Source organism: Hyla sarda, unplaced genomic scaffold, assembly GCF_029499605.1.
Source record: "Hyla sarda isolate aHylSar1 unplaced genomic scaffold, aHylSar1.hap1 scaffold_344, whole genome shotgun sequence".
Taxonomy (NCBI): Eukaryota; Metazoa; Chordata; class Amphibia; order Anura; family Hylidae; genus Hyla; species Hyla sarda.
The window spans coordinates 140,624-163,660 of NW_026610197.1; the positions used below are offsets into that span (position 1 = coordinate 140,624).

The window sequence follows — 23,037 nt, forward strand, 5'->3', positions numbered from 1 at the left end:
TCCTCATAGACTGTAATCTCTTGTGATCAGGATCCTCACTCCTCATAGACTGTAATCTCTTGTGATCAGGGTCCTCACTCCTCATAGACTGTAATCTCTTGTGATCAGGATCCTCACTACTCATAGACTGTAATCTCTTGTGATCAGGATACTCACTCCTCATAGACTGTAATCTCTTGTGATCAGGACCCTCACTCCTCATAGACTGTAATCTCTTGTGATCAGGACCCTCACTCCTCATAGACTGTAATCTCTTGTGATCAGGGTCCTCACTCCTCATAGACTGTAATCTCTTGTGATCAGGATCCTCACTCCTCATAGATTGTAATCTCTTGTGATCAGGATCCTCACTCCTCATAGACTGTAATCTCTTGTGATCAGGATCCTCACTCCTCATAGACTGTAATCTCTTGTGATCAGGACCCTCACTCCTCATAGACTGTAATCTCTTGTGATCAGGGTCCTCACTCCTCATAGACTGTAATCTCTTGTGATCAGGATCCTCTCTCCTCATAGACTGTAATCTCTTGTGATCAGGATCCTCTCTCCTCATAGACTGTAATCTCTTGTGATCAGGGTCCTCACTCCTCATAGACTGTAATCTCTTGTGATCAGGATCCTCACTCCTCATAGACTGTAATCTCTTGTGATCAGGATCCTCACTCCTCATAGACTGTAATCTCTTGTGATCAGGACCCTCACTCCTCATAGACTGTAATCTCTTGTGATCAGGATCCTCTCTCCTCATAGACTGTAATCTCTTGTGATCAGGATCCTCACTCCTCATAGACTGTAATCTCTTGTGATCAGGACCCTCACTCCTCATAGACTGTAATCTCTTGTGATCAGGATCCTCACTACTCATAGACTGTAATCTCTTGTGATCAGGATCCTCTCTCCTCATAGACTGTAATCTCTTGTGATCAGGATCCTCTCTCCTCATAGACTGTAATCTCTTGTGATCAGGGTCCTCACTCCCCATAGACTGTAATCTCTTGTGATCAGGACCCTCAAGGTAATTGCCGATATCAATAACATCCAGAATCGTGAATATCGGGCGATAATATCGGCCAAACCGATAATCGGTCGATCCCTGCTCTGTATAATAAGATGGACTCTCTACAGTAACATGTACTCTTATAATAAGATATATCCGGTATAAGTAGATGGACTCTCTCCAGTGACATTTACTCTGTATAATAAGATGGAGTCTCTGCAGTAACATGTACTCTGTATAATAAGATGGACTCTCTACAGTAACATGTACTCTGTATAATAAGATATATCCAGTATAAGTATATCGACCCTCTACAGTAACATGTACTCTTATAATAAGATATATCCGGTATAAGTATATGGACTCACTACAGTAACATGTACTCTTATAATAAGATATATCCTGTATAAGTAGATGAACCCTCTACAGTAACATGTACTCTGTATAATAAGATATATCCTGTATAAGTAGATGGACTCTCTACAGTAACATGTACTCTGTATAATAAGATGGACTCTCTACAGTAACATGTACTCTGTATAATAAGATGGACCCTCTACAGTAGTATGTACTCTGTATAATAAGATATATCCTGTATAAGTAGATGGACCCTCTACAGTAACATGTACTCTGTATAATAAGATATATCCTGTATAAGTAGATGGACCCTCTACAGTAGTATGTACTCTGTATAATAAGATATATCCGGTATAAGTAGATGGACCCTCTACAGTAACATGTACTCTGTATAATAAGATATATCCTGTATAAGTAGATGGACCCTCTACAGTAGTATGTACTCTGTATAATAAGATATATCCGGTATAAGTAGATGGACCCTCTACAGTAACATGTACTCTGTATAATAAGATGGACTCTCTACAGTAGCATGTACTCTGTATAATAAGATATATCCTGTATAAGTATATGGACTCTACAGTAACATTTTCTTTGTATAATAAGATGGACTCACTACAGCAACATGTACTCTGTATAATAAGATGGACTCTCTACAGTAACATGTACTCTTATAATAAGATATATCCTGTATAAGTAGATGGACCCTCTACAGTAGCATGTACTCTGTATAATAAGATATATCCGGTATAAGTAGATGGACCCTCTACAGTAGTATGTACTCTGTATAATAAGATATATCCGGTATAAGTAGATGGACCCTCTACAGTAACATGTACTCTGTATAATAAGATGGACTCTCTACAGTAGCATGTACTCTGTATAATAAGATATATCCTGTATAAGTAGATGGACCCTCTACAGTAGCATGTACTCTGTATAATAAGATATATCCGGTATAAGTAGATGGACCCTCTACAGTAACATGTACTCTGTATAATAAGATATATCCTGTATAAGTATATGGACTCTACAGTAACATTTTCTTTGTATAATAAGATGGACTCACTACAGCAACATGTACTCTGTATAATAAGATGGACTCTCTACAGTAACATGTACTCTGTATAATATATCCAGTATAAGTATATGGACTCTCTACAGTAACATGTACTCTTATAATAAGATATATCCGGTATAAGTAGATGGACTCTCTACAGTAACATGTACTCTGTATAATAAGATATATCCTGTATAAGTAGATGGACCCTCTACAGTAACATGTACTCTGTATAATAAGATATATCCTGTATAATAAGATGGACTCTCTACAGTAACATGTACTCTTATAATAAGATATATCCGGTATAAGTATATGGACTCTCTACAGTAACATGTACTCTGTATAATAACATATATCCTGTATAAGTATATGGACTCTACAGCAACATGTACTCTGTATAATAAGATGGACTCTCTACAGTAACATGTACTCTGTATAATAAGATATATCCGGTATAAGTATATGGACTCTCTACAGTAACATGTACTCTTATAATAAGATATATCCGGTATAAGTATATGGACTCTCTACAGTAACATGTGCTCTTATAATAAGATATATCCGGTATAAGTAGATGGACCCTCTACAGTAACATGTACTCTGTATAATAAGATATATCCGGTATAAGTATATGGACTCTCTACAGTAACATGTACTCTGTATAATAAGATGGACTCTCTACAGTAACATGTACTCTGTATAAGTATATGGACTCTCTACAGTAACATGTACTCTGTATAAGTATATGGACTCTCTACAGTAACATGTACTCTGTATAGGTATATGGACTCTCTACAGTAACATGTACTCTGTATAGGTATATGGACTCTCTACAGTAACATGTACTCTGTATAATAAGATATATCCTGTATAAGTAGATGGACCCTCTACAGTAACATGTACTCTGTATAATAAGATATATCCGGTATAAGTATATGGACTCTCTACAGTAACATGTACTCTGTATAATAAGATGTATCCGGTATAAGTAAATGGACTCTCTACAGTATCATGTACTCTGTATAATAAGATATATCCTGTATAAGTATATGGACTCTCTACAGTAACATGTACTCTGTATAGGTATATGGACTCTCTACAGTAACATGTACTCTGTATAGGTATATGGACTCTCTACAGTAACATGTACTCTGTATAATAAGATATATCCTGTATAAGTAGATGGACTCTCTACAGTAACATGTACTCTGTATAATAAGATGTATCCTGTATAATAAGATGGACTCTCTACAGTAACATGTACTCTGTATAATAAGATATATCCTGTATAAGTATATGGACTCTACAGTAACATTTTCTTTGTATAATAAGATGGACTCACTACAGCAACATGTACTCTGTATAATAAGATGGACTCTCTACAGTAACATGTACTCTGTATAATAAGATGGACTCTCTACAGTAACATGTACTCTGTATAATATATCCAGTATAAGTATATGGACTCTCTACAGTAACATGTACTCTTATAATAAGATATATCCGGTATAAGTAGATGGACTCTCTACAGTAACATGTACTCTGTATAATAAGATATATCCTGTATAAGTAGATGGACCCTCTACAGTAACATGTACTCTGTATAATAAGATATATCCTGTATAATAAGATGGACTCTCTACAGTAACATGTACTCTTATAATAAGATATATCCGGTATAAGTATATGGACTCTCTACAGTAACATGTACTCTGTATAATAACATATATCCTGTATAAGTATATGGACTCTACAGCAACATGTACTCTGTATAATAAGATGGACTCTCTACAGTAACATGTACTCTGTATAATAAGATATATCCGGTATAAGTATATGGACTCTCTACAGTAACATGTACTCTTATAATAAGATATATCCGGTATAAGTATATGGACTCTCTACAGTAACATGCACTGTGTATAATAAGATATATCCTGTATAAGTAGATGGACCCTCTACAGTAACATGTACTCTGTATAATAAGATATATCCGGTATAAGTATATGGACTCTCTACAGTAACATGTACTCTGTATAATAAGATGGACTCTCTACAGTAACATTTACTCTGTATAAGTATATGGACTCTCTACAGTAACATATACTCTGTATAATAAGATGGACTCTCTACAGTAACATGTACTCTGTATAAGTATATGGACTCTCTACAGTAACATGTACTCTGTATAAGTATATGGACTCTCTACAGTAACATGTACTCTGTATAGGTATATGGACTCTCTACAGTAACATGTACTCTGTATAATAAGATATATCCTGTATAAGTAGATGGACCCTCTACAGTAACATGTACTCTGTATAATAAGATATATCCGGTATAAGTATATGGACTCTCTACAGTAACATGTACTCTGTATAATAAGATGTATCCGGTATAAGTAAATGGACTCTCTACAGTATCATGTACTCTGTATAATAAGATATATCCTGTATAAGTATATGGACTCTCTACAGTAACATGTACTCTGTATAGGTATATGGACTCTCTACAGTATCATGTACTCTGTATAATAAGATATATCCTGTATAAGTATATGGACTATCTACAGTAACATGTACTCTGTATAATAAGATATATCCGGTATAAGTATATGGACTCTCTACAGTAACATGTACTCTGTATAAGTATATGGACTCTCTACAGTAACATGTACTCTGTATAGGTATATGGACTCTCTACAGTAACATGTACTCTGTATAATAAGATATATCCGGTATAAGTATATGGACTCTCTACAGTAACATGTACTCTGTATAGGTATATGGACTCTCTACAGTAACATGTACTCTGTATAAGTATATGGACTCTCTACAGTAACGTGTACTCTGTATAATAAGATGGACTCTCTACAGTATCATGTACTCTGTATAATAAGATGGACTCTCTACAGTAACGTGTACTCTGTATAAGTATATGGACTCTCTACAGTAACGTGTACTCTGTATAATAAGATGGACTCTCTACAGTAACATGTACTCTGTATAAGTATATGTACTCTCTACAGTAACGTGTACTCTGTATAATAAGATATATCCGGTATAAGTATATGGACTCTCTACAGTAACGTGTACTCTGTATAATAAGATATATCCGGTATAAGTATATGGACTCTCTACAGTAACATGTACTCTGTATAATAAGATATATCCGGTATAAGTAGATGGACTCTCTACAGTAACATGTACTCTGTATAATAAGATGGACTCTCTACAGTAACATGTACTCTGTATAATAAGATGGACTCTCTACAGTAACATGTACTCTGTATAAGTATATGGACTCTCTACAGTAACATGTACTCTGTATAAGTATATGGACTCTCTACAGTAACGTGTACTCTGTATAATAAGATGGACTCTCTACAGTAACATGTACTCTGTATAATAAGATGGACTCTCTACAGTAACATGTACTCTGTATAATAAGATGGACTCTCTACAGTAACATGTACTCTGTATAAGTATATGGACTCTACAGTAACGTGTACTCTGTATAATAAGATGGACTCTACAGTAACATGTACTCTGTATAAGTATATGGACTCTCTACAGTAACATGTACTCTGTATAATAAGATGGACTGTCTACAGTAACATGTACTCTGTATAATAAGATATATCCGGTATAAGTATATGGACTCTCTACAGTAACATGCACTGTGTATAATAAGATGGACTCTCTACAGTAACATGTACTCTGTATAATAAGATGGACTCTCTACAGTAACATGTACTCTGTATAATAAGATATATCCGGTATAAGTATATGGACTCTCTACAGTAACATGCACTGTGTATAATAAGATGGACTCTCTACAGTAACGTGTACTCTGTATAATAAGATGGACTCTCTACAGTAACATGTACTCTGTATAATAAGATGGACTCTCTACAGTAACATGTACTCTGTATAAGTATATGGACTCTCTACAGTAACATGTACTCTGTATAATAAGATGGACTCTCTACAGTAACATGTACTCTGTATAAGTATATGGACTCTCTACAGTAACATGTACTCTGTATAATAAGATGGACTCTCTACAGTAACATGTACTCTGTATAAGTATATGGACTCTCTACAGTAACGTGTACTCTGTATAATAAGATGGACTCTCTACAGTAACATTTACTCTGTATAAGTATATGGACTCTCTACAGTAACGTGTACTCTGTATAAGTATATGGACTCTCTACAGTAACATGTACTCTGTATAAGTATATGGACTCTCTACAGTAACGTGTACTCTGTATAAGTATATGGACTCTCTACAGTAACGTGTACTCTGTATAAGTATATGGACTCTCTACAGTAACATGTACTCTGTATAAGTATATGGACTCTCTACAGTATCATGTACTCTGTATAAGTATATGGACTCTCTACAGTAACATGTACTCTGTATAAGTATATGGACTCTCTACAGTAACGTGTACTCTGTATAAGTATATGGACTCTCTACAGTAACATGCACTCTGTATAAGTATATGGACTCTCTACAGTAACGTGTACTCTGTATAAGTATATGGACTCTCTACAGTAACATGTACTCTGTATAAGTATATGGACTCTCTACAGTAACGTGTACTCTGTATAAGTATATGGACTCTCTACAGTAACATGCACTCTGTATAATAAGATGGACTCTCTACAGTAACATGCACTGTGTATAATAAGATGGACTCTCTACAGTAACATGTACTCTGTATAGGTATATGGACTCTCTACAGTAACATGTACTCTGTATAAGTATATGGACTCTCTACAGTAACATGTACTCTGTATAGGTATATGGACTCTCTACAGTAACATGTACTCTGTATAAGTATATGGACTCTCTACAGTAACATGTACTCTGTATAGGTATATGGACTCTCTACAGTAACATGTACTCTGTATAGGTATATGGACTCTCTACAGTAACATGTACTCTGTATAAGTATATGGACTCTCTACAGTAACATGTACTCTGTATAGGTATATGGACTCTCTACAGTAACATGTACTCTGTATAGGTATATGGACTCTCTACAGTAACATGTACTCTGTATAAGTATATGGACTCTACAGTAACATGTACTCTGTATAGGTATATGGACTCTCTACAGTAACATGTACTCTGTATAAGTATATGGACTCTCTACAGTAACATGTACTCTGTATAAGTATATGGACTCTCTACAGTAACATGTACTCTGTATAGGTATATGGACTCTCTACAGTAACATGTACTCTGTATAATAAGATATATCCTGTATAAGTATATGGACTCTCTACAGTAACATGTACTCTGTATAAGTATATGGACTCTCTACAGTAACATGTACTCTGTATAAGTATATGGACTCTCTACAGTAACATGTACTCTGTATAGGTATATAGACTCTCTACAGTAACATGTACTCTGTATAGGTATATAGACTCTCTACAGTAACATGTACTCTGTATAAGTATATGGACTCTCTACAGTAACATGTACTCTGTATAGGTATATGGACTCTCTACAGTAACATGTACTCTGTATAAGTATATGGACTCTCTACAGTAACATGCACTCTGTATAAGTATATGGACTCTCTACAGTAACATGTACTCTGTATAGGTATATGGACTCTCTACAGTAACATGTACTCTGTATAGGTATATGGACTCTCTACAGTAACATGTACTCTGTATAAGTATATGGACTCTCTACAGTAACATGTACTCTGTATAAGTATATGGACTCTCTACAGTAACATGTACTCTGTATAAGTATATGGACTCTCTACAGTAACATGTACTCTGTATAGGTATATGGACTCTCTACAGTAACATGTACTCTGTATAAGTATATGGACTCTCTACAGTAACATGTACTCTGTATAAGTATATGGACTCTCTACAGTAACATGTACTCTGTATAGGTATATGGACTCTCTACAGTAACATGTACTCTGTATAAGTATATGGACTCTCTACAGTAACATGTACTCTGTATAAGTATATGGACTCTCTACAGTAACATGTACTCTGTATAGGTATATGGACTCTCTACAGTAACATGTACTCTGTATAAGTATATGGACTCTCTACAGTAACATGTACTCTGTATAAGTATATGGACTCTCTACAGTAACATGTACTCTGTATAAGTATATGGACTCTCTACAGTAACATGCACTCTGTATAATAAGATGGACTCTCTACAGTAACATGCACTGTGTATAATAAGATGGACTCTCTACAGTAACATGCACTGTGTATAATAAGATGGACTCTCTACAGTAACATGTACTCTGTATAAGTATATGGACTCTCTACAGTAACATGTACTCTGTATAGGTATATGGACTCTCTACAGTAACATGTACTCTGTATAAGTATATGGACTCTCTACAGTAACATGTACTCTGTATAGGTATATAGACTCTCTACAGTAACATGTACTCTGTATAGGTATATAGACTCTCTACAGTAACATGTACTCTGTATAGGTATATAGACTCTCTACAGTAACATGTACTCTGTATAGGTATATGGACTCTCTACAGTAACATGTACTCTGTATAAGTATATGGACTCTCTACAGTAACATGTACTCTGTATAGGTATATGGACTCTCTACAGTAACATGTACTCTGTATAGGTATATGGACTCTCTACAGTAACATGCACTCTGTATAAGTATATGGACTCTCTACAGTAACATGCACTCTGTATAAGTATTTGAATCTACCTAGTTTCCCATAGATTCACTCTGTTGGAGAAGACTTGCCTTGAATAAGTAATTGAACCCTGTAAATAGTTGTATACGAGGAGCCCCCTGTATATCAGGTGCCCCTGTGTGAGGTAGGTACCTTGTATGTAGACGCAGACGATGATGATTTTCCACAGATTTCCCATCTCTGAAGCTCTTGGTCTTCTTTACTGTGACAGTCTCTCGCCCCTGCACCTTCTGTGCGCTCTCTGTCCAGGTCTCTCGTCTGCAGTCTCTTACATGTGATCTCACCAATATTACTTCCCTTTTTACTGTGTGTAAAAAAGGAAACGAGAGGAGGAAGAGCCTGTGATTGATGGACCTGCAGTTACTGTAACCATCGTAGTATACGGAATATACCATCACCCACCGATCACTCAATACTGAGGGACCCAAAAAGTATAGACAGAGGTGAGAACTGTGTATAATACTGAGAGAGTCCATCACACCCAATAACAATAAAGGACTGGAGTCCTACTAGATCTCCCTCATAATATATACAGATCCCCCATAATATATACAGATCCTCCATATTATATACAGATCCTCCATATTATATACAGATCCTCATAATATATACAGATCCTCCATAATATATACAGATCCTCCATATTATATACAGATCCTCATAATATATACAGATCCTCCATAATATATACCGATCCCCCATAATATATACAGATCCCCCATAATATATACCGATCCCCCATAATATATACAGATCCCCCATAATATATACAGATCCCCCATAATATATACAGATCCCCCATAATATATACAGATCCCCCATAATATATACCGATCCCCCATAATATATACCGATCCCCCATAATATATACAGATCCCCCATATTATATACAGATCCTCATAATATATACAGATCCTCCATATTATATACAGATCCTCATAATATATACAGATCCTCCATAATATATACAGATCCCCCATAATATATACAGATCCCCCATAATATATACCGATCCCCCATAATATATACCGATCCCCCATAATATATACAGATCCCCCATATTATATACAGCTCCTCCATAATATATACAGATCCTCCATATTATATACAGATCCTCATAATATATACAGATCCTCCATAATATATACCGATCCCCCATAATATATACAGATCCCCCATAATATATACCGATCCCCCATAATATATACAGATCCCCCATAATATATACAGATCCCCCATAATATATACAGATCCCCCATAATATATACCGATCCCCCATAATATATACCGATCCCCCATAATATATACAGATCCCCCATAATATATACAGATCCCCATAATATATACAGATCCTCCATAATATATACAGATCCCCCATAATATATACATCTCCTCCATAATATATACATCTCCCCCATAATATATACATCTCCTCCATAATATATACATCTCCCCCATAATATATACATCTCCTCTATAATATATACATCTCCTCCATAATATATACATCTCCTCCATAATATATACATCTCCCCCATAATATATACAGATCCCCCATAATATATACAGATCCTCCATAATATATACAGATCTCCCATAATATATACAGATCCCCCATAATATATACAGATCCTCCATAATATATACAGATCATCCATAATATATACATCTCCTCCATAATATATACATCTCCCCCATAATATATACATCTCCTCCATAATATATACATCTCCTACATAATATATACATCTCCCCCAAAATATATACATCTCCTCCATAATATATACATCTCCTCCATAATATATACATCTCCTCCATAATATATACATCTCCCCCATAATATATACATCTCCTCCATAATATATACATCTCCTCCATAATATATACATCTCCTCCATAATATATACATCTCCTCCATAATATATACATCTCCCCCATAATATATACATCTCCTCCATAATATATACATCTCCCCCATAATATATACATCTCCTCCATAATATATACATCTCCTCCATAATATATACATCTCCTCCATAATATATACAGATCTCCCATAATATATACCGATCCCCCATAATATATACAGATCCCCCATAATATATACAGATCCTCCATAATATATACATCTCCCCCATAATATATACATCTCCTCCATAATATATACATCTCCTCCATAATATATACATCTCCTCCATGATATATACATCTCCCCTATAATATATACATCTCCTCCATAATATACACATCTCCCCATAATATATACATCTCCCCCATAATATATACAGATCCTCCATAATATATACAGATCCCCCATAATATATACCGATCCCCCATAATATATACAGATCCTCCATAATATATACAGATCCCCCATAATATATACATCTCCTCCATAATATATACAGATCCTCCATAATATATACATCTCCTCCATAATATATACAGATCCTCCATAACATCTACAGATCCCCCATAATATATACATCTCCCCCATAATATATACATCTCCCCCATAAAATATACATCTCCCCCATAATATATACAAATCCTCCATAATATATACAGATCCCCCATAATATATACAGATCCCCCATAATATATACAGATCCCCCATAATATATACATCTCCTCTATAATATATACAGATCCTCCATAATATATACAGATCCCCCATAATATATACATCTCCCCCATAATATATACATCTCCTCCATAATATATACATCTCCTCCATGATATATACATCTCCTCCATAATATATACATCTCCTCCATAATATATACAGATACCCCATAATATATACATCTCCTACATAATATATACATCTCCCCCATAATATATACATCTCCTCCATAATATATACAGATACCCCATAATATATACATCTCCCCCATAATATATACAGATCCCCCATAATATATACATCTCCTACATAATATATACATCTCCCCCATAATATATACATCTCCTCCATAATATATACATCTCCTCCATAATATATACATGTCCCCCATAATATATACATCTCCCCCATAATATATACATCTCCATAATATATACATCTCCTCCATAATATATACATCTCCCCCATAATATATACATCTCCCCCATAATATATACATCTCCTCCATAATATATACATCTCCTCCATAATATATACATCTCCTCCATAATATATACATCTCCCCCATAATATATACATCTCCTCCATAATATATACATCTCCCCCATAATATATACATCTCCTCCATAATATATACATCTCCTCCATAATATATACATCTCCTCCATAATATATACATCTCCCCCATAATATATACATCTCCCCCATAATATATACATCTCCTCCATAATATATACATCTCCCCCATAATATATACATCTCCTCCATAATATATACATCTCCCCCATAATATATACATCTCCTCTATAATATATACATCTCCTCCATAATATATACATCTCCCCCATAATATATACATCTCCTCCATAATATATACATCTCCCCCATAATATATACATCTCCTCCATAATATATACATCTCCCCCATAATATATACAGATCCCCCATAATATATACATCTCCCCCATAATATATACATCTCCCCCATAATATATACATCTCCCACATAATATATACATCTCCCCCATAATATATACATCTCCTCCATAATATATACAGCTCCTCCATAATATATACAGATCCTCCATAATATATACAGATCCCCCATAATATATACATCTCCCCCATAATATATACATCTCCCCCATAATATATACATCTCCCCCATAATATATACATCTCCCCCATAATATATACATCTCCTCCATAATATATACATCTCCTCCATAATATATACATCTCCCCCATAATATATACATCTCCCCCATAATATATACATCTCCCCCATAATATATACATCTCCCCTATAATATATACATCTCCCCCATAATATATACATCTCCCCCATAATATATACATCTCCTCTATAATATATACATCTCCCCCATAATATATACATCTCCTCCATAATATATATATCTCCTCCATAAAATATACATCTCCCCCATAATATATACATCTCCTCCATAATATATACATCTCCTCCATAATATATACATCTCCCCCATGATATATACATCTCCCCCATGATATATACATCTCCCCCATAATATATACATCTCCCCCATGATGGTGCCCACCATAGTTCCCTATAACACCAATTGGCATATGACATCAGTTTATTGCAGACAACTTGACTCTATAACAGGGGGAACCCCCAACCGTCTGCCAAGTATTGTCATATGATAATGAGATGGATGTCATGTGACCTCATGATGTAGAGGCCTGAATCACCCCATCATGTGACCTCTGTCTCCCCCGCTATAGGGAAGTACAGTTCTCAGTATTACACTATTTTGTGTCACATCAGCTGCTGAGACCCCAGACCCCACAAAGGACTCATCCAGGGGGAGGATACAGAGAAGACCCTGGAACCAGAGGATGTCAGGACCCCCAGAACAACTGGAGCTAAAATACTGTCCAGAGAAATATCTTCTGGAAACATAGCCCCCAGATCCTGGACAGAGAACAGTGTGGAAAATGTCAGCAGCTCCCTGTCCCCTCCCTCTCTCCTGACAGAAAGTTGTGTAGTCCTAGAAATGTCAGTGTGGTGTTGTCTCAGCAGCCCCCTGTCTCCGCCCTCTCTCCTGACAGAAAGTTGTGTAGTCCTAGAAATGTCAGTGTGGTGTTGTCTCAGCAGCTCCCTGTCTCCTCCCTCTCTCCTGACCAGAAGTTGTGTAGACCTCTCATTGTCAGTGTGGTGTTGTCTCAGCAGCTCCCTGTCTCCTCCCTCTCTCATGACCAGAAGTTGTGTAGACCTCTCATTGTCAGTGTGTTGTTGTCTCAGCAGCTCCCTGTCTCCTCCCTCTCTCCTGACAGAAAGTTGTGTAGTCCTAGAAATGTCAGTGTGGTGTTGTCTTAGCAGCTCCCTGTCTCCTCCCTCTCTCCTGACAGAAAGTTGTGTAGTCCTAGAAATGTCAGTGTGGTGTTGTCTCAGCAGCTCCCTGTCTCCGCCTTCTCTCCTGACCAGAAGTTGTGTAGTCCTAGAAATGTCAGTGTGGTGTTGTCTCAGCAGCTCCCTGTCTCCTCCCTCTCTCCTGACAGAAAGTTGTGTAGACCTCTCATTGTCCGTGTGGTGTTGTCTCAGCAGCTCCCCGGCTCCTCCCTTTCTTCTGACAAGAAGTTGTATAGTTCTCTTATTGTCCGTGTGGTGTTGTCCCAGCTGCTGCCTGGTTCCTCCCTCTCTCCTGAGATGACCCATCATCCTCTGCTGTCTTAGGGGGCTTGGCTGATCTTGTCTCTGAGCTGGAGCCCCCTGAATAATGGCATCACTTCTAACCAGACCCTTCACCTACATCACCATCTATATTTCGTATACATTATTATTTATTATTGGTTACAGCATCTGCGTTGTGCTAAACAATGCCATAGGCAGAGGAGCAGACAGGGAATGAATAGCAGGTGTGTCAGGATCCGGATAGGTATGCAGTGAGGATACTGGTAGTGGATCCTCTGTGCCAGTGGGGTGATGACGTGGGCCGTACCAGGGGAACGGAGTCTAAGGGGTTACTGGTTTTCACCAGAACCCGCCGCAAAGCGGGATGGACTTGCAGCGGCAGGTAACCCCCAGGTCGTTCCACCCGATAGCGACTCAACCCCGACTGACAGCTGAGACAGGCGCGGTACAAGGGACAAGGCAAGAGCAAGGTCAGACGTAGCAGAAGGTCAGGGCAGGCAGCAAGGATCGTAGTCAGGGGCAACAGCAGAGGGTCTGGAGACACAGGCTTGGGAACACACAAAACGCTTTCACTGGCACTAGGCAACAAGATCCGGCAAGGACAGGAAGGGGAAGTGGGTTTATATAAGGAGGACACAGGTGCAGGTACTGATTGGGCCAGGTGCCAATCAATTGCACACTGGCTCTTTAAATCTCAGAGAGCCGGCGCGCGCGCCCTAAGGAGCGGGGCCGCGTGCGCCGGGACTGAGCAGACGGAGGACGGGGCAGGTGAGGAGATTGGGATGCAAGCCGCGGGCGGGTGCACCTCGCTACGCGGATCGCATCCCCGCCGGTGACACTAGTGCAGCGCTCCCGGTCAGCGGGTCTGACCGGGGCGCTGCACGGAGATGAACGCTGCGATCGCTCCGGGGAGGAGCAGGGACCCGGAGCGCTCGGCGTAACAAGGTGCTTACTGTGTGAAATGTCTGTTTTGAGATGAGATGTTCTGCAACAGGGAACTTGTAGGAGTTCTGTGGGAGGGATTCTCTGTCTACAATGCATTCTGGGAATTGTAGTTCTGAGCAACTGCTCAAACAGGAAGTGCAGGACTAAGACCCACAAAACACATCAGGTCCGCAATGCTTTTGGTTTCTGCAGCATCTTTTAGCTGGTGTCGGAGTTCCCCTTTGTGTACCTGGCAATATTATGGCTGTAACAGCTCAATGATAGAAGAGCACGAGGGCCTGGACCCATGTGCAATGTATTCGGAAAGTATTCAGACCTTTTCACTTCTGTCCTCAATACCAAATATCGGTGTCTGACTTTACGGCCTTGTCAGGGGCTCCTGGGACCCTACGAGACACTGACTCAACATACGATGGGAATCCGCTCCAAATGGACCATCGTTTGTTGGAACCATCGTATGTTGAGGGATCCGTGCAATGTAAAGTATAGGACAGTGGTCTACAACCTGCGGACCTCCAGATGTGGCAAAACTACAACACCCAGCATGCCCGGACAGCCTGAGGTCTGCAAGTTGAAGACCACTGCCCGGGCCTTCATCATCATCCAGACCCCCCTTTAGTTTTCTACTCACCTCCTCTCGGTGGCCATCTATGCAGGGACCATCCAAAGTTGATAGTCGTTCCGGGCTGTCCTTTTTTACCGGGGGGGGGGGGGGGCCTCTTCTCCGCTCCGGGGCCGGCCCCGGACTAGTGATGTTGCCTTGACGACGACAACGTTCCCCGCGCATGAACGTCCCTGTGCGTCGTCGTCAAGGCAACGTCACTAGTCCGGGGACAGGCCCGGAGCGGAGAAGAGGCCCCCCCCCCCGGTGAAGATGGACGGCCCGGAACGACTAACCCTCCCCACCGGACGGTCCCTGCAGCATAGATGGCTCGGACCAGCTCACCCTTCCTTCCCACCGAGGGGAGGTGAGTAGAAAACTAAAGGGGGGGTCTGGATGATGACGAAGGCCGCAGTGGTCTTCAACCTGCGGACCTCCAGATGTTTCAAAACTACAACTCCCAGCATGCCCGGACAGCCGATGGCTGTCCGGGCATGCTGGGAGTTGTAGTTTTGCAACATCTGGAGGACGGTCCGCAGGTTGAAGACCATTGGATTGACAGGCAGTGATGATGAAGGGGGGGGTGGGATGATGACAGGTGGTGATGATGAAGGGGGGGTGATGATGACAGGTGGTGATGATGAAGGGGGGGTGATGATGAAGGGGGGGTGATGATGACAGGTGGTGATGATGAAGGGGGGGTGATGATGAAGGGGGGGTGATGATGACAGGTGGTGATGATGAAGGGGGGGTGATGATGACAGGTGGTGATGATGAAGGGGGGGTGATGATGACAGGTGGTGATGATGAAGGGGGGGTGATGATGACATGGTGATGATGAAGGGGGGGTGATGATGACATGGTGATGATGAAGGGGGGGGTTGATGAAGTGGGGGTGATGATGACATGGTGATGATGAAGGGGGGGGTTGATGAAGTGGGGGTGATGATGAAGGGGGGGTGATGATGACATGGTGATGATGAAGGGGGGGGTTGATGAAGTGGGGGTGATGATGACGGGGTTCTGGATGATGACATGGTGATGATGACAGGGGTGATGATGACGGGTGATGATGACAGGGGTGATGATGACAGGGGTGATGATGACGGGTGATGATGACATGGTGATGATGAAGGGGGGGTTGATGAAGTGGGGGTGATGATGACGGGGTTCTGGATGATGACATGGTGATGATGAAGGGGGGGGTTGATGAAGTGGGGGTGATGATGACGGGATTCTGGATGATGACATGGTGATGATGACAGGGGTGATGATGACAGGGGTGATGATGACGGGTGATGATGACAGGGGTGATGATGAAGGGGGGGTGATGATGACGGGGGTCTGGATGATGACGGGGTCTGGATGATGACATGGGGTGAGGATGTATTTCCCACCCTAGGCTTATAGTCGAGTCAATAACTTTTCCTGTTTTTTTGGGCTTATATTCGAGTATATACTGTATACTCCTGTTAGACTACATCGGATGGGGTTCTCGGAGTCGGAGGTCTGCCTTAGATGTGGGAGGGAGAGGGGCTCTTTTCTACACGCGGTATGGACTTGCTCTTGTGTGGTGCCCTTCTGGAGAGAGGTGATGACATTTTTGTCGGATCACTTGGAATTCCCTTTTGTTTTGACGCCTGAAGTGTTTGCTGGGAGTAATTCATGGATTGGAGACAGTCCCTTATAGACGCACATTGATTCGCTTGTTCTTGTGATGGCTTGGAAGGACGTGTCCTCTCCCCCGCTGTCCGGGTGGATAGCTTTAGTTAATAAATACGTTCCTTTGTAGCACGCTTTATGAGGGGCATTTACTAAGGGGTTTAGTCATTTTTTTCTGACTATTTTTGGCGCAAAATTGTCGCAATTGCGCCTACCCTATAAATTGTGCGACTTTCCCTAGCAAGAGCTAGAAAGTCAAAAAAAATGTTCCCGCTTAATTTACGCAAGTTTTCAGTTTTGACTTGCAGTGGTCAGGAATTTATTAACTGAGACAGTCGCAGTTGCGCAATAAACAGTCGCAACGGCCATAAAAATTGACTAAATTTACTCCAGCTCCAACATGGAGCAGGAAAAGCTACTGCCGCCCGGGCTCCGACATACTTTCTCCCCGCTACCCTCACTGCGCTACCGGGACACTACAGTGATTTACATCCCCCCCCCTCACCTGCCAGCGCCACACAACTCCCATCTGTCTGATGTTGCAAGACTACAAGTCCCAGCATGGCCTTACAGTGAGGACACGCTGGGAGTTGTAGTCTTGTAGCAGCGGGAGCTGAGCGGCGCGGGCGGGAGACAAGGGGGGGGGGGGTAGCGGGGAGGCCGTATGAGGAGCCCGGGCGGGAGACAAGGGGGGGGCAGCGGGGAGGCCGTATGAGGAGCCCGGGCGGCTGCACTGTAATGTCAGCCCGGGCTCCTGCCCTGAGAGCCATAGGCTTTGGCTGTCAGGGCATGCTGGGTGTTGTAGTTTTGCAACAGCTGGAGGGCCACAGTTTGCAGACCACTGGTGTGTGGTCTGTAAACTGTAGTCCTCCAGCTGTTGCAAAACTAAACAGCTGAAGGGGACCGGCGAAGAAGTTCACTTACCGTTCCGAGGCTCCAGCGACGATCGCTGTCGGAGATCGTCGCGCGGCACTGTCGCACGGCAGTGTCGTGCAGCGCTGGATCCTACGGAAGCCGGTAAGTTGCGCAAGCTTCCCAACCAGGGTGCCTCCAGTTGTTGCAAAACTACAACTCCCAGCATGCCTAGACAGCCTTTGACTGTCCAGGCATGCTGGGGCTTGTAGTTTTGCAACATCTGGAGGCACCCTGGTTGGGAAACACTGGCCTAAAACAGTGTTTCCCAACCAGGGTGCCTCCAGATGTTGCAAAACTACAAGTCCCAGGTTGGGAAACACTGTGCCCGGCCTCCGCCCCACCTTACTGTAAGGGCATTCTGGGAGTTGTAGTCCTGCAGCTGGGGGCAGGGGACAAGCTTGTCACTTGCCCACACATCTCCTGCACCACACAACTACAACTCCCAGCATGTCCTTACTGTAAGGGCATGCTGGCAGTTGTAGTCGTGCGGGGCGGGAGATGTGTGAGCAGGTGATAATAAATGTACTAACCCATTCTTTTTGTTTTCTTCTCATTTCAGATCCGTGTATCCTGTGGACTCCTTCGGATTCGGTGGACTACTTCGATGACCAGCGTTTTTCTTTGTTTGATTTTAATAAAATGGTTAACGAGGGCTTGTGGGGGAGTGTTTTTTGTAATAAAAATTTTTTAAAACCTGTTGTGTTTTTTTCTTACTTTACTAGACAGGCTTAGTAGTGGAAGCTGTCTTATAGACAGAGTCCATTACTAACCTGGGCTTAGCGCTAGCCACAAAAACAGCTAGCGCTAACCCCCTATTATTACCCCGGTACCCAACGCCACAGGGGTGCCGGGAAGAGCCGGTACCAACAGGCCTGGAGCGTCAAAAATGGCGCTCCTGGGCCTAAGCGGTAACAGGCTGGCGTTATTTAGGCTGGGGAGGGCCAGTAACAATGGTCCTCGCCCACCCTGGGAACGTCAGGCTGTTACTGTTTGGTTGGTATTTGGCTGAGAATGAAAATAGGGGGGACCCTATGCGTTTTTTTTTTTAAAATAAATAATTAAATATATTTAAAAAACGCATAGGGTCCCCCTATTTTTATTCTCAACCAAATACCAACCAAACAGTAACAGCCTGACGTTACCAGGGTGGGTGAGGACCATTATTACTGGCCCTCCCCAACCTAAATAACGCCAGCCTGTTACCGCCTAGGCCCAGGAGCGCCATTTTTGACGCTCCGGGCCTGTCGGTACCGGCTCTTCCCGGCACCCCTGTGGTGTTGGGTACCGGGGTAATAATTGGGGGTTAGCGCTAGCTGTTTTTGTGGCTAACGCTAAGCCCGGCTTAGTAATGGACTCAGTCTATAAGACAGCTTCCACTACTAAGCCTGTCTAGTAAAGTAAAATAAAAATAAAACACAACAGGTTTAAAAAAAAATGTATTACAAAAAACACTCCCACACAAGCCCTCGTTAACCATTTTATTAACATCAAGCAAAGAAAAACGCTGGTCATCGAAGTAGTCCACCGAATCCGAAGGAGTCCACAGGATACACAGATCTGTAGAAGAAGTAACCAAAAAAAAAAAAGTGTAAGTACATTTAGGGAGAAAAAAACTGTGTTAAAAAAATGTAATAAACACACACACACACACTAAACGCCGTTTACCACTTCTGAGCCATGACTACAATTTACAGTGATCCCTCAACTTACAATGGCCTCAACATACAATAGTTTCAACATACAATGGTCTTTTCTGGACCATCGTAAGTTGAAACCAGACTCAACATACAATGCTACAGACAGTCCAGATCTGTAAAACGTGTCAATGGCTGGAAGAACCAACCAATCAAAATGGGCATTCACTGGTAAAACCCCTGTATTACTGAAGTGTATGCACTGACTGGTGTCTGGTATTACATGTTCTGTACACTTTACCTGTATCAGGGTTAGCTGCTCTTTTGGACACCAGGTGAGGGCGACTCCATTACTTTTTTGGGACATTGCCTGTACTGTACAGGACCCCTGAAGAAGCTCCTGTCCTCTACATAGACCAGTGTTTCCCAAGCAGGGTGGCCCCATCTTTTGCAAAACTACAACTCCCAGCATGCCCGGACAGCCTTTGGCTGTCCAGGCATGCTGGGAGTTATAGTTTTGCAACAGCTGGAGGCTCCCTGCTTGGGAAACACTGACATAGACAGTAATTTACAGCTCCCAGCAGATCTTTATTACTTTTATATGTAGGGATTTGCTTTATCTATATCAGTTATCTACTTATTTTTCTTTGTCACTTTTTCCTATTTTGGATGACATTTTGGTGCCTTTAGAACCAATTACCACGTTTCCATAGAGTTATGGTCTCAACATACAATGGTTTCAACTTACAATGGTTTTCCTGGAACCAATTAATATTGTAACTTGAGGGACCACTGTAGTTATTGAATTATTTAGATGTGGTGAAAAAGCTAAAAAAAAACTCAAAAACAAAAGATCCAGAAGGAAACCAGCAGCCAAACCTATTCAGACAGCAGGAAAAAGGAACAGACTATTTTTTCTACTACATGAAGTAAATTTCCCACTTTTGCCTATGTGCGCCAAATTTATTAATGCCGGGCAACAATTTAGTAAATTTGTCGCACATAGTCAAAAATGAAGTAGAAAAAAACTGGGTAAAAACCAGACTACATAGTAAAAGATTAGTAAATGCCCCTCTATATGTCAGTCAGAAATGCCCAAAAAAGTTTGATAAGGTTTGGGTGCCATGGTTGTTGCTGGATGTTTCTACTGATCCCCCAGTTCGGGGGGCCTGTTTATTTGTATGTTGTTCAGTTGATTTAAAAATTTTATAAATAAATATATATTTTTTTTTTTTTAAATCAACAGTGTCGGAGTCCCTCCCAAAACATCCAGACCCCATTGTGGATGCAGAAGACCGAATATGCCCCTTCTGGATATACTCACCTAAATGTTCTCCTTCATCCTTCTCCTGTGTCTCGGGTCCATGATAATTGGAGATCCCACCCCTAGGACACTTAACAACAATTACCAGGTCAACTGCTCAATCATAGTCTGGGTGTGGAGGCTTCTATACACCAATAGCTGGTGGACAATTCAGTCAGGGGAAGAATAACTTACAGTAAGCCTGTATGGGTATCGGACGGGCCTAGTCAGACCTGACACCTCAATGCCGGAACGTTCCACCTTGGAGCCACAGACCACTTCCTAAAGACAGCACAGTGTTCCTCCATTATTAAACTAGCTCTGAATACATGGCCCTATCAGGTTCATCATGAAGAAGACCAAGAGCGTCAAAAAGACCGTCCACTGAGTAAAGGTCAAATGAGTAGGAAGAGAAAACACTCTAAATTTAGGATCCTCTAATTATGAAGCATAAGAAATCTAACCCTCTGGACATTAGTGGGGTCTGAAATGAAAGTATAAAAGTTCAACCTTCTCTGAACGTAACAAAGGCCTTTGTGCCGCCTCGTGACCGACTTATTCAACCAAACCTTGGACCAGTTGTGTAATCCCAGGCATCTGGTCTACGAATGCAGACATGGCGACCATTACAGCACTAGCAGCACCAGAAAAAAATATGCATTGGCCTGTGATCGTGTCATGTCAGGGATAGGGAGCATTGTCCCTGCCTACATGGATGACCTGCCCTAAAAGGCAGCCCCTAACAAGGTGATGGTCCCTACACTTGATAAAGAAATGTCAGACAGTCCAGGTCAGCAACACACGGGCAGATTCAAGACTTTCCCTGTAGTTACAGCAGCATCCCTATTATCTTTCCTTATAGTTACAGCAGCATCCCTATTATCTTTCCCTATAGTTACAGCAGCATCCCTATTATCTTCCCCTATAGTTACAGCAGCATCCCTATTATCTTCCCCTATAGTTACAGCAGCATCCCTATTATCTTTCCCTATAGTTACAGCAGCATCCCTATTATCTTTCCCTATAGTTACAGCAGCATCCCTATTATTTTTCCTTATAGTTACAGCAGCATCCCTATTATCTTTCCCTATAGTTACAGCAGCATCCCTATTATCTCTCCCTATAGTTACAGCAGCATCCCTATTATCTTTCCTTATAGTTACAGCAGCATCCCTATTATCTTTCCTTATAGTTACAGCAGCATCCCTATTATCTTTCCCTATAGTTACAGCAGCATCCCTATTATCTTTCCTTATAGTTACAGCAGCATCCCTATTATCTTTCCCTATAGTTATAGCAGCATCCCTATTATCTTTCCTTATAGTTACAGCAGCATCCCTATTATCTTTCCCTATAGTTACAGCAGCATCCCTATTATCTTTCCCTATAGTTACAGCAGCATCCCTATTATCTTTCCCTGTAGTTACAGCAGCATCCCTATTATCTTTCCCTATAGTTACAGCAGCATCCCTATTATCTTTCCTTATAGTTACAGCAGCATCCCTATTATCTTTCCTTATAGTTACA

General features: G+C 40.8%; 1 protein-coding gene across 1 annotated transcript in view; it reads right to left on the bottom strand.

The window, feature by feature from the left end:
- The window catches only part of CD68 (CD68 molecule), a 61,799-nt gene that overhangs the window by 31,732 nt on the left and 7,030 nt on the right, over nucleotides 1–23,037 (bottom strand). Inside the window, exon 2 of the mRNA XM_056553648.1 lies at nucleotides 9,280–9,451. Coding sequence (XP_056409623.1) covers nucleotides 9,280–9,325 — 46 coding nt within the window. The 5' untranslated portion in view covers nucleotides 9,326–9,451. The remainder of the gene's footprint in view (nucleotides 1–9,279; nucleotides 9,452–23,037) is intronic.